At 42.1% G+C, this 13,340-nt stretch overlaps 1 protein-coding gene across 4 annotated transcripts in view; it reads left to right on the plus strand.

Moving 5' to 3' along the window:
• LOC120798085 (FERM, ARHGEF and pleckstrin domain-containing protein 1-like) overlaps nt 1-13,339 on the plus strand; it is a 55,663-nt gene extending 42,324 nt beyond the window's left edge. For 3 of the 4 annotated variants that reach the window (XM_040142099.1, XM_040142100.1, XM_040142098.1), the window contains 15 exons: nt 2,633-2,841; nt 3,055-3,144; nt 5,353-5,486; nt 6,339-6,420; nt 6,561-6,622; nt 7,038-7,213; nt 7,328-7,458; nt 7,562-7,630; nt 7,753-7,842; nt 8,281-8,363; nt 8,927-9,039; nt 10,301-10,461; nt 11,388-11,495; nt 11,795-11,946; nt 12,118-13,339. In XM_040142099.1, the coding sequence (XP_039998033.1) occupies nt 2,633-2,841; nt 3,055-3,144; nt 5,353-5,486; nt 6,339-6,420; nt 6,561-6,622; nt 7,038-7,213; nt 7,328-7,458; nt 7,562-7,630; nt 7,753-7,842; nt 8,281-8,363; nt 8,927-9,039; nt 10,301-10,461; nt 11,388-11,495; nt 11,795-11,946; nt 12,118-12,193 (1,736 nt within the window). In that variant the 3' untranslated portion in view covers nt 12,194-13,339. The remainder of the gene's footprint in view (nt 1-2,632; nt 2,842-3,054; nt 3,145-5,352; nt 5,487-6,338; nt 6,421-6,560; nt 6,623-7,037; nt 7,214-7,327; nt 7,459-7,561; nt 7,631-7,752; nt 7,843-8,280; nt 8,364-8,926; nt 9,040-10,300; nt 10,462-11,387; nt 11,496-11,794; nt 11,947-12,117) is intronic. The other variant, XM_040142101.1, reaches the window with a different exon arrangement.
• The last annotated feature ends 1 nt before the right edge of the window (nt 13,340 follows it).

A 13,340-nucleotide genomic window follows, 5' to 3' on the forward strand; every position in this document is an offset into this window, starting at 1 on the left:
TTTGTTTTATCTGCAAAGAAAAAAACAAAGTGTAAAAATGACTCGGTGTGATTGTACAGGGATTTTGTTACCTTTGGATAGAGCCAGGCTAGCTGTTTACCCCCCGTTTCCAGTCTTTATGCTAGGCTAAGCTAAGCTAACTAGCTGTTGGTTGTAGCTTCATACTTACCCTACAGACATGAGAGTGGTATCAATCTTTGATCATCTAGCTCTCAACAAGAAACTCAACAAGCATATTCCCCAAAATTTCAAACTACTCTCTTTAAATTAGATTGTTAACGTGGTATACATTGGCGTTTTAGCATTACATCTGTGCTTCTCTTTCTGTTTACATAATACAATTTTTACTGACTGACTGGCTTCTTTTGAGGGAATAAACCGGCTTTGTGGCTCTTCTTCTTATTTTGCGATTTGCAGATTGGTGGCACTTTCAGTTTGCATTTTCCGTAATTTCCTGATTTCCAATGGTGTGTGCCAAGGCTGTGACACACAGTGTTTGTTCAGTGACAGGCTTTAGAGCATAAAATCATAATACTGAACACGCAGAGGTAAAACTGCTGCCAATTTAGCTGAAGAACTGCCAAAAAGTCTTTATATTCCCTCACGAAAGAAAGGCATGGATATGATCCATTTCTCCCTTAACGCACACTGACTGTATGGCCTGAAGACACACTGACTCACTGGTTTTCTGTCACTCTTGTAACACTTTGTATTCCTGCACACCTGTTCTTTTTGATTTTCATCACAAAACTCCTACTGGATTTTTTTTTTTTTTTTTTTTCCTTCTGACTTCTCTGAGGTTCCTTTACCATTCATCTCTCTTTTTAACACTGTAACTGATTGTGTTGCACTAGTGTCAATAAAAAACAACCTTGTATGTTCGAAGAAAAGGGACTCCAGAATTTTCTGTAGAGGGGAACCAGTCTCCAACTATCCCCGCCCCGCCCCTCACACACACACCCACCCACATACCCCTCAACCTGCCTGAATTGTGAACCCTTCCCACGTCTTGTGTTGTGGTAGCTAGACTGTAGAGTAATGTTTTTTTTTGGTGTTTTTTTTTTTTTTTCGTTTTCTAGCTTCTGTTAACTCGTTGTTTCCCCAGTGCTTTTTTTTTTCGTAGTTTTAGTTTTTTTTTTTGTTTGGGTGGTGGTTTTTTATTTTTTCAAGTCTGAATCTGCACTCAGTGGTTGCCATGGTTTTACCCATGATCCAGTTTGGTGTATAACAGTGGACTCTTTGGAAACTTTGCACCGGGGCAAGTATACAGTCACAACTTAGTACCATGTAGTAAACCTCTGTAGTGACTCTAGCTATAGTGAAAAGTGATTTTTTTTATTCTTCTGTCCAGATGATAACATTTCTCCAAAAAGCTGCAGGAGTTGATTTCAACTATTGTCGGACCAGACTCCTATTAAAAAAACAGATGATTTTAGGCGTCAAAACTAGCCAAACTATCTCATAGCTATAGAAGATCTTATGAGAATACTGCATTATATTTTTGTGGAAAGACTGAAAACTGATTATGTTTTTGCTTTGGACTGTTCCTAAGACAAAAACAAGACATTTTAAAACGAGCGGATTGAAAAAAAAAATCAGTAACTAGTTCTGATAATCGAATAATCCTTTCAGTTATTTTTCTAGCAAAAAAAAAAAAAAAAAAAAAAAAAAAAATTCCAATGCTCTCCAATCTGAATTTATTTTTTTACTATTTTTTCATATATGTGAGTTTGGCTTTGGACTGTTGGTCGGACAAAACAAGACATTTAAATACATCATCTTGGACTTTGTGGAAACTGAGATAGACATGTTTCCTTTTTCTGACATTTTTTTAAAAAAAACATTAAAATTTTTTAAAAAAAAAAAACTGATTATAACCGATCATGAAAGTAATCGTTTGTTGACGGCTTTTTAATATGCACGACTGTATTTTTTTTGTCTTTTTACTTGCCCTTATAATGCACAGATATGACCCTTATTAAAAGTCTTGCAAATAAACTGACTTGTATAATCCATAGCTCCTTACTAACTATCTGCTTAACATTTACTGTTATTTTTTCCATCTTTCTGTCCAATTTTACTGTTTTTAACCATATTTTAGGTGAGGATCCAAATAGAGAAACAAAGTAGATGTAGCCTTGCTCAGAGTTAAGGGATCAGAGCATTTTTGTCATGTGGCAACCTGCTGGAACATAACAGCTGCTCATTTTGGGTCCATGACTCATAGTTTAAGATTGATTGCGTAGGACTGTCTAACCTTGAAATTCATTGCCATGCTGGGCGGTTACATTTAGAGGAATTACTGGGAGAACATGTTCAAGTCCTGAGCTTCTAAAATGCTGAAAATAGAAAAACAGTAGGGTGAATCTAGAAACCTTCTCCTCCACTGAGAAGTGTTTGAGGAAAGAATGAAAATGCCACTGTACGAACTTAATGATAAGAAAGATTAATACACAGTGGCAGTGAATTTCATGAAAGTAGCTGAACAGCTTTTATATTGTAGGTATAGAATCTGCCCTAACACCATCCCTTATCCTCTCCTGCCATCTTCTCCCTTATCTCACTCTTTGTTCTACTCCTGTTCCCATCTCCGTCCCCATTTCCATTTTCCTATTTTCCTCTCCTCCCCCAGGAAGTCCCGGTTCGGACGACTCTCCGCTGGGAAGTCCCCATGTGGTAGTGAACGGCAACGGCTCCGTAAATGGACAGGGGATGGGCAGCACCGGTGCCCTGGGCCCAGGTCAGAGTCCTGAGGGACGGCAGCTTTCGCCGCTCACCAGCCCGCTGCTCACTGAGGCCGGATACGTCCGCAACGATGACGATGACGACGCGAGGAGGAAGGTGGGCAAAATTTGGTCTTGAAGGTTATTATAAGAAATTGTAATAATATTGTAATAATACATAATAATACCAATTTTTCATAAGTTATGTGCTGAGGACTCAATAGATGGATAAACAGATTAAAGCTGTTTTCTACAGAAAACAAGGAATGTATCAGTGGATAGGTTGATTGATGGACAGCTGGAGCGATCTCATCTTTGGGTTTGTGTCCAGAAGTTTCCCACAGACAAGGCCTACTTCATAGCCAAGGAGCTGTTGACCACAGAGCGGACCTACCTCAAAGACCTGCAGGTCGTCACAGAGGTAAGGATTTCTGAACACCTCTGCAGTTTTCTATAGCGTCCCAGGTTTTGATGACAGCAGCAGAAGCTGCCACGTGTCCTGTCCACTTAGTCTAGCCTTGTCTAATACTATGCCCTTTCTAACTATCAGGCCGTTCTCATCTGGCTGAGAGAGAATAATCACATTCCCTAGAGAACACGGCCCTGCACAGCACGCAGAGTCACTGAGCCAAATTTGGTCTCTTTAAAGCCCTGGCTCTGGAACAGTGCGCCGAAGCTGGTTATTTCAGAGCCTGGAGCTTGGGACAGTGAAGTAAAGCTGGTCTTGTGTTGGGACAGTGAGACGAGAGATGGTTTGTGCAATGCAAGTGCTGGAATCGGGAGGAGACATTGTGAAATTTTAAAAGCCAAAATATTTGGACAAGGAGCTAAAGACTGTCTTTATTTTTTATTGTGAAGCAAAATCTCAAGCTGGCCGTCTTTTCCGTCATGTGACGTTAAAATTGCATTGTGTTATCGGACCCGTTTGAGCACACTGCTCCAGTACTTTTATTCCCACGCTGAAAAACTGCCTTTTATGTGCATTTAGTTTGGACCATGACTCAAAACTGAGGCTCAACATCTGAATGTTGATGAGCATTTTTCTTTGGCAGGACAGATGATAGATACTTCAAAGTGAACATATTAAAGTTCCTTGTGTTTTTTAAATGACATTCACCCTTTTGTTTTTCATAAGAAAGCAATACCTGGTTGTAATTCACCTCGTTTTAACCCAGCAAAGTTGTACCTTGTTTATTCTTTAAGACTAAATAGAGTATTAGCTCCCAGCTCTTTAGTTTACAAGTAAAACCACTTAAATCAGCACAGAGGAAAAACTCACTCTGCAGTCATAAACACAACATCTGGATCCTGAAACCTTGTATGAGAGTGCACCTTAACGTGGGTCAGACTCAGTCTTTCTGCACTTTATGTGATGCCACACTACTGTCTGTCTGTTTTTGCTCCCTGTTACTAACAAATGAGGGTAGAATTAGCAGCAGGAGTGTAACGAGTAAAGAGCACCGATGGAGAAAAGACGGGTTCGGGCACCTGCCTGCTGAAGACCCCGTCCCCTTAATATGATGGAGCTGACCATGACGTCTGGGCTCACTCTGGAGGGGAAAATAATATCACATTTCCCCTCTCTTGTGTCTTTTTCTCCCTCTCAGCTGTTTTTCTTCTCAAGGGTAGTTTCCACCCTCTTTGATGTGGGAGGAAGGCGTGTGCTGGCGCTTTTTTAAAACCTCTTAAATATTTTCTTTGGCTGGCAATGTTGAGGCCTGAGATCCCATACCCTTCCCTCCCTCCTTCCCCTTTTTCTCGCCCTCTCCTCTCTGTCACCCTTCCTCTCTCCCACCGAGTCCTTCTGTGAAACAGCTTCCTGTCTGCACTAGCTGTCATAATCGTGCGTGGCTTGCCCTGAAGGGGAATACGACACCTCTCTGTCAGCGGTTGCAGAGGGTTGTGTGTGAGCGAGCTGATGGATTTCCTCGGTGCAAACAAATGTCATTGCGCTCTCAAGTCAAATCAATCATTCAGCCCCGCCAACCTCCTACTCAGGGGCCGGTTGGGATCACACTAGGATTGTGTGTGTTTGTCAGGTTTTTTTTGTGTGTGTGTGGGTCCCTTTTAAACTACATTCACTTCATCATTATCCCAAACATGATTCCTTAAATGTAGAAGAGCTTACATGTGGCGTGTTAATTTGTTTTAAGGCGTATTTAATTTTATTATACATGACTAGTCTGACCTCAACTAGGGATTATTTTCTCAGTTAATTGAATAATCATTTGGTTTCTAAATATCAGACAGTAGTGAAAAATGCCAATCACAATCTCCTCAAGCTTAGAGTGCAGTCTTCAAATAGCCTTATTTTTTTTTTGTCCGACCCACAGTCCACAATGTCCAATTTATTATCACATGAGACAAAACGAAACAGCAAATCATCACAAATAAGAAGCTAGAACAGGAGAATTTTAAATTCCGTCTCTCTCAAACAATCTGAGAGACACATCCAGACTACAAAGGTCAAAAGCTGTGTAGTGAAGTAATTGACAAGATGTTGGTCAGAATAATAGTTAGGGATTAAATCTTGAGCTGAACATTCAAGCGCATCATGTAACTGATGGTCTGTATTTCTGTGTGTGTGTGTGTGTGTTTGTGTATGTGTGTGTGTGTGTGTGCACCATAGTCCTTCCACAGTTTCGTGGGGAAAGACGAGGCGTTTCCCGACTCTGTTAAGAACCTGATCTCTGCCAACTACGATCCGGTCTACAAGTTTCACCAGGGATTCCTCAAAGAGGTGGAGCAGCGGCTGGCACAGTGGTCAGTACCCGTTTATGCCCGTTCAGATAACTGAAAAGTCACATTTCCACAGAGACAGAAAGTCATCACAGACATATCCATTCATTCTGGGCAAAACACTGAGGCTCTAGTTCACATTTTATCCTTCTTTTTTTTTTTTTTTTTTTTTTACAAAGGAAAAAACAGGAAAATAATAAAAAAAAAATAGAATACTTCAAAAATAACATTAAAACATTAACTAAAAAGGCTTACTGTTACAGAAAGCAACTGATGTAACTTTTATACCAGCCTTCATGGTTGATACAGTATGTTTCAGTTCAAACTCCTGGAATATATTTCAGTTATTTTACAAAAGCTGGGGGATTAGAAAGTTTTAAGACCAGGTTAGTGTTGGGCAACTTGCTGTTGTGCTTTCGCAAATGCAGGCTGAGACATAAACAAAGAAACTGGCTCTACTGTTGTATTTCTGTATCAGCTGCATTGTTTTCAGTCAGCTGTTCAAATCCAAAGAATCATTTTTCACAATTACATAAAACCAAACTTTGGGGTTAACAAAACACCCAAAAAAAAAAAAAACTCTGAAGGGAAGAAGGACAAAATAAGGGTTTGAATTCTATGTGGTCATTCATGTTCTTTACCCTGAGAAAAAAATGGGATAACTGACAAAGAAAAGTTTGCATCTGTACTCAAACCGGGCTTTTCGGAGAGGGCCCGAGGACTCGCTGCTAAGATGAATGGGATGGCGGGAATTGAGACAAGATATTCCAGATGTGTGTGAGAAACTTGGCTCTGGCCTGACATCTACTGGTAAGTACATATTACTGCACATGACTAAACATCAGATATTCTCTCTTGTCTGTCCGTCTCTCTCAGGGAGGGCCGGTCCAACGCCCACATTAAAGGGGACTATCAGCGGATCGGTGACGTTTTACTGAAGAACATTCAGGGTCTGAGGGTAACTATATCTCACTTATAGTTGTAGGTGACTGCTTTTTGAAACAGCATACATGAAGGCAAGAAGCAGGTAGAATATTAATCTTGTATCCTCTGTCTCTTTTTTTTTTTTTTTTTTTTTTTTTGGACTCTCTCTTGCAGCAGTTGACAGTTCATCTCCAGAAACATTCAGAGTGCCTGGTCGACCTGGAACGGGCCTGTAGGTGGGTGCATGATGCAGAACAAAACCTCTAATCAAATTAAGAAAGAGGGAAATGAACGTACCGTCTTCTCTGGTTCCCCGGTGTTTCATTAGCCAAACGTTGAATGAAGGCTGGTGGAAATTCTAGCATTATTGGTCATAAGTCAGCATTATTAGAATTGAGCAATGAGAGACGGCAGTTAAATAAAAGACCCAAATATAAATTGAAAAAATATTAAGTAGAAAAACTGAAATATTTTTCTTTTGTTGGTATAAGTGGTTGTTGGTTATAATAGGTGATAACACGGAAGTTTAAGATGAGAAAAACATACGAAAGGGAAGTTAAATACCAAAAACACGTGGTCCTGGTATTTTTAACACAAAACATTGTTGTAGAATTCAGAAAAGGAAAAAACTCCTCCGTCTCTGATCCTCAGGTCCAGTCGGAAGGTGGAGACTCAGTGTCGAGACTTTGAGCAGCAGAGGGTTTGCTACCTGCCCTTCAACATCTTCCTCCTGCGACCTCTCCATCGCCTGCTGCACTACAAACTCATCCTGGAGAGGCTCTGCAAGCACTACCCGCCCACCCACGACGACTTCAGGGACTGCAGAGGTAACGAGACAGGGTGTGTGTGCGTGAGCCTGTTTGTGGGTGAGGAGGATGCCTTTTTTTTTCCCCTTCACCAACTCACCCTTTAACCCTCTTTTCATGCCCCCCCCCCTTCAGCGGCCCTGGCGGACATCTCGGAGATGGTGCTGCAGCTTCAAGGCGCCATGATGAAGATGGAGAACTTCCAGAAGCTTCTGGAGCTGAAGAAAGATCTGACCGGCATCGACGACCTCGCCATCCGCGGGAGGGTTAGAATGTTTGAGTTTATTTGTTGGGAGAGAGGACACTACACTCAACAACACTCTCCGTTGGTGTAATAGTTTTCACAGTATGTTTGTGTTGGACTTACAGGAGTTTATCAGGCTCGGCTGCCTCAGCAAGCTCTCAGGGAAGGGCCTCCAGCAGAGAATGTTCTTCCTGGTACGACTTTACAGCTACTTTTCAAAGTATATCTACTATTGACGATGGCGAAAAACATAACCCACACTTTTTTCGGGCCTTTCTTTCCTTCCTTCCCCTCCCTCCCTTCTTCCTCCCCTCAGTTCAGTGATTCCTTGGTGTACACCAGTCGAGGGATGACCCCGTCCAACCAGTTTAAAGTTCATGGCCAGCTGCCCCTCTACGGCATGACGGTACGATTGACCGATACAGCCGTGAAAATTACAAAAAAATTCAAATCAGGCTTTTAGGTTGTTGAAGTCTTTTCCCTTTGAGGTCAGAGTTTGTCTTCATCTTATGTTGTTGTTATAAGCGGTTATGGATTTTGTGTACATTCATGTACTGTAACTTTTCCAACCAAATTTCGGGATTACTGAGGTCTACCGCTAAGTAGCTGGCACGTATAAACGCTATTATTAGAGTACTGATGGTTTAAGCAGTCTGTTGTTGAGTCTTGCCTCCATGGTAGAACTCAAAATATTATGTTGCCCAGGGTTATCTGTGTGCATTATTCAGAGCCCCCCCCCCTCAAAGAAAAAACAAAACATTTCCCGAAAAATGTCTCAAGTGGGATTCTTGTGCGCAAATATAGCGTGTATTCAAGTTTGATGATGCCGTGTGTGTTTTTGCAGATCAGAGAAAGTGAGGAGGAGTGGGGAGTCCCTCATTCCTTCACCTTGTTTGGACAGCGTCAGTCTGTGGTGGTGGCAGCCAGGTATAAGCAACAAAAACACATCTACAGCTGAGCTAAATAACAAACAGAGTTTTCAAAAGAATACCACATCGTATTAGGCATCGTATTAAAAAAAGTAAAATAAATACAAATATTACAAGGAATTACAGCAGAGAGAACGGGTGATCAAATAAACCAAGCTTCTCATGACAAAAAACACAAATCCTCCATTATTAGGAGCTATGTGATTCTAAGAATAACAGTTTTAAACATTAATACAGGTCAGCCTCATTAAAAATGGATCTCTTCTCCACAGGACCTCTGCCACAGTTTGTTTGTCCTCTAATTAAATTGGACCGTGTGACCTAGTTTCCATTCAGTTACTAGTTCACTGATTAAAAAAGTTTTAATGTGGAGACTCTAGGCTTAATGCTGACTTTACTGTGACTTATTTTTTCCCAGTTACTGTCCCTTTTCTCGATTTTTGTGTGCTTAACTTTTAAAAGTTTACATGAATATTGCCGCAGTGCGCAGATACAAGCAACAATTTTATATACAATGTCTTGCTCCTTTTCTCTCCGCCTCCTTCTCCGTCTGGGGTCCAGCTGTGGGTCAGAGATGGAGCGGTGGGTGGAGGACATCAGGATGGCGATCGACCTAGCAGAACAGAGCAGCAGCCCAAGCACTGACCTGCTCTCCAGCGGCCTCACCGACAACAGTAAGTCGGCCCTCTGCTGTATGTGCTGTGTGCGTGTGTGTTTGTGTGTGTGTGTGTGTGTGTGTGTGTGTGTGTGTGTGTGTGTGTGTGTGTGTGTGTGTGTGTGTGTGTGCGTGTGCATGCGTGCGGATTTGAATAAGACCTTGAACGGTTTTTAAAAAAACATACAGCCTTTGCCACAGTTTCTCGCAGGATTTGAACCATCAAAACCAAACGGCTGCCTCTCTAACCTGTGAACTATTTCCTGCCCAAACATCGCTTTATCGCCAAAGCACTGCAGGACTGTCTGGGACCCTGTGGGAACCAGAAAGTTGAACCAGCTGAGTCATAAACAAAATTATTTCTGGAAATCTTTCCATGTGTGATTGGTCACCCCAGATGGCTTTTCTTCCCAAAATCTCTCGGCTGAAGTCAATGTGAAACAGGGACTTCACTGTCTGCTAATATAAACTCCCATCAGTGAGGTTTTTCTCTAAGGGAACTGGACCAACCCGTTACCTATAGACATAACCCCCCTCTCTTCTTTTTTCCCTTGAACAGACAGCAGCTTTCAGCTCCACACGAATAATCTCGCCGAATTGTCCCAGGTGGTCTTTCATCATATTTTTAATGTCACCTGATACATGTAGGTCCGGCCCCCAGCTGTCGTCCTCTTATTTTTCTCTTCCTCTTTTTTTTTTTTTTCCCTCATTCTTTATCTGAAATGCCCACCACACTGTTCAATGAAGCCTCCATCTGGTGACCTTTGGTTTGACGTCTTTATTGTCCCTCTGCTCACCTGCTATGAACATTTTTAACTCAAACGGTTAAAGAGTATTGGCTTACAAGTAACGACAAAAGGGTTTTTTTTTTTTCTCCCTGCTTTTTATGTCCTCTTGACTGTGTGGAAATAGCTTTGATCTCTATTTTGGCCCAGCTCCTTGCTCTGCGGCTTCTACATCCGCAGCCATGATGAAGAGGTGATACTGTGTATTTGGATTCGATCTCATCTAATGAAATTGTAGTGTTTTTGCACACGTCTTTAGACTGTTGTGAGCTAATTCTTATCGTTTTATGCATCTGTCTGGGGGGTGTCTAATGCTCAAAGGTGAGAGAAAGTTGTGGCAAGTTCAAAAGATTTTATTCAAAAGATGAACCAGGTCAATAGGGAACCCATAATGTGTTTATATTAGAACTTTTATTTTTTTTTTAAAATCCTACCCAATGAGAGGAGGGTTCTCTCTGCTAACCGGCGTTATTTGACCTGCCCGTCGTTCCCCAGAGCCGTTGGAGGACAGCGGAGCCGAGCAGGAGTCGGAGGAGGAGCTCTGCGGCTCGCGCTCCTCCCTGGAGCGCCAGGGTCACCGTGGCAACACCACCGTGCACGTCTGCTGGCATCGCAACACCAGCGTGTCCATGGTGGACTTTAGTGTCGCTGTGGAGGTACCGCACCGTGTGTCCTGTGTCTCTTTAATCGTCTTCTCTCGCCACGCATCACACTCCCGTTCTTCCTCAAGTCTTGTAGCTGTGGAGTCCAGTCGTCTGTTGTTGTCCAGCATGTATTGTCTGTCCTGGTCTTCTTCTCCACAGGCAAAGGACCATTGACCCAATGTCCTTTGTCTTACTTTTCTCCTCATGTCTCATGTCTTTATGTCCTTTCTTTCTTCTACCCCCCCCCCCCAATCTTTATCCATCTCTTCCACCCGGGGTCTTTCTCTCCCTCCATCTTCCGCTTCTCTGTCTGTCCATCCACACTGTCATTGCTAGAGGACATTAGTCCGGCCAGTGAGTTGACGAGGCCCCTCGGCAGACTTCAGGGGCCTGTGTCTCTCGCTGTGGTTTGCTGGCACAGAACGCACAGCCTCTCCTTTAGTGACACCTGCTGGAGTAGAGAGGTACTGCAGCAGCCACATTTGCTGAGAAGGAAATCATCCCTGCTAGGAAATAATTTCACTATAAATACACGATAAACTCTTCTTTATTGAACCCAATTCTCTGAACAAGAACCTTTTGTTGCACAAATTCTAGTAACAAAACTATTGGATGTTGAATCCCTACTGTACCCCTCCTGCTAGACAAATAAAATGTGAGCAAGATCAGAATTTTCTGAAATGATGGTAACATAGAACCTGCCATCATTTTTGGTATGGGATTATTATTTATTGTGCTCTTGTATGTGGTCTACTTTGCTTAAACTGTTCTTACTGTCTATATAGAAAATGAATTGGAGCTTCTCTTCTTCGTCTTTTTACTCCCTTTTTTACACTCTAATGAAATCAGTGACATTGTTTTACCGTACTGAGCCATGTATGTCGTTTATTTAATTGGTTTTTCTCTCTCCGCTCTGCTCTGCTCTTCTGTGTTTCCAGAACCAGCTGTCGGGTAACCTGCTGAGGAAGTTCAAGAATAGCAACGGCTGGCAGAAACTCTGGGTGGTCTTCACCAACTTCAGCCTCTTCTTCTACAAGTCACATCAGGTTAGACCCATGGGAATGTGTTGAAAATTACATGTTAATTACGGCGGCATGAGTCCAACAGGTTTAGTTTTCTTCTGGTTTGAGAAAATAGTAATGATAAGAGGGAGTTAAATAAGAGAAAGCTGTATAAAGTAGGATAAGGTACTGTTAAATACGGGGTTAGTGTGTGGCAACAAAGTTTGGTCGAGACCATGTTGGATGTGGTTGCTGTTGCTAAAGTGCAATGCACTCGCTGCTTAATGTAAAAGAATAAAGAGGATAAAAATGTTTTTTTGCCTTCTGGTTCGTCTTGCCTGCAGGATGACTACCCCCTGGCCAGCCTTCCTCTGCTGGGCTACTCTGTCACCGTCCCTTCTGAGTCAGAGAACATCCACAAAGATTACGTCTTCAAGCTCCACTTTAAATCCCACGTCTACTATTTCAGATCAGAGAGCGAGTACACCTTTGAAAGGTACAGTATTTTCGCTATTCCGTGACGCCGGAGAAGCTGCATAACTTGTCCTCTCTTTCCTCTCAGAAGCAGTTCACACTGCATCGAATATACATATAATCATGCATATTTGATGCACTTAGGTTTAGTTAGAAGTAATGTTTTTGTGTTTTAATTGTTCTTGTCTCTTAGGTGGATGGAGGTGATCCGCAGCGCTACCTGCTCCACCAGCCACTCCCTGATGAGCACCAGGAAAGACCTTTACTGATGAATCTGCCCCTTCAGCTCTCCTCTTCCTCCTCCTCCTCCTCCTCCTCCTCCTCCTCCTCCTCCTCCTCGCCCTGACATTTGCCCGGGTGAAGATCTGGGCTTTAGCCTGCACAAACACCAGGAAAGACTCTTATTATAGACGCAGGATCACGATGCGCACGGCGGGCACTCACATCGACACTAATTAATACCTCTGAATAGTTGATTCACACTCTTTACACACACACACGCACACACACACACACATCCCTCAGAGGTCCTCCCATTTCACCTCCTGTATCCACCCTGTTATTACACACTCTCCGCACCACCAGCGTCTTATTAGAGGCTGTGATGGAAGTCATCCACGATGTAATTGATATTGTAATTTTACTTTTTTCTATGCCAGACCGGTAGCACAAGGCCTCGCTGGCAACGTTTTCCTTACCAACTGTTTATTTTTGACTTTATGTGTGTGCCATTGAGTGATGTTCACATGCACACACGCGCACACACACACACACACACACACACACACACACACACACACACACACACACACACACACACACGGATTTAATATTACAACAACAACATCCCCGTTTACAGTAAGGAGGATTTTATCTTCATCATAAATCTGATTCAAATACATGGTATCTGGGACACTGAAGCGTGAGTGTGTGCACCATTTAGTATTACTTTATCAGTTCATATTATTTCCCTGGTGATTTATAATATTCTAAATATTCCTGTAAAACAACACATTTGTGATGGTTTTAAAAATGTACATAAATAAGCTTGAATAAGACAGAAACCAGGATTATGTGGAAATCTGTGTGCATGTGAACACACTCATGGTGAGTAGTTTTTGTTTGTATGACAATCTATATATAATTTGATGAATTAAATGTGATGCCAGTTTGGACGCGATTAGAAAACCTGCATCTTTTCCTTTTAGCAAGGCAACTTTTTGTACAGTACTTTGATACACTGTGAAATGTTCTTCTCTCATTAATATTTGTTTTCTTCTTGTTTTCCTGTAAGTTTTGTTTTGTTTGAAAGGACAACTGCTTCCAATGCCAACAGAGATTTCAGTGCCAAAATCCTTCTCTTCTGTATTCCTCCAGTTTTTCTGGATTTTACTATTTTAAATAAAGATGAGAAAA

This window comes from Xiphias gladius, chromosome 13 (assembly GCF_016859285.1).
Source record: "Xiphias gladius isolate SHS-SW01 ecotype Sanya breed wild chromosome 13, ASM1685928v1, whole genome shotgun sequence".
Lineage (NCBI taxonomy): Eukaryota > Metazoa > Chordata > Actinopteri > Istiophoriformes > Xiphiidae > Xiphias > Xiphias gladius.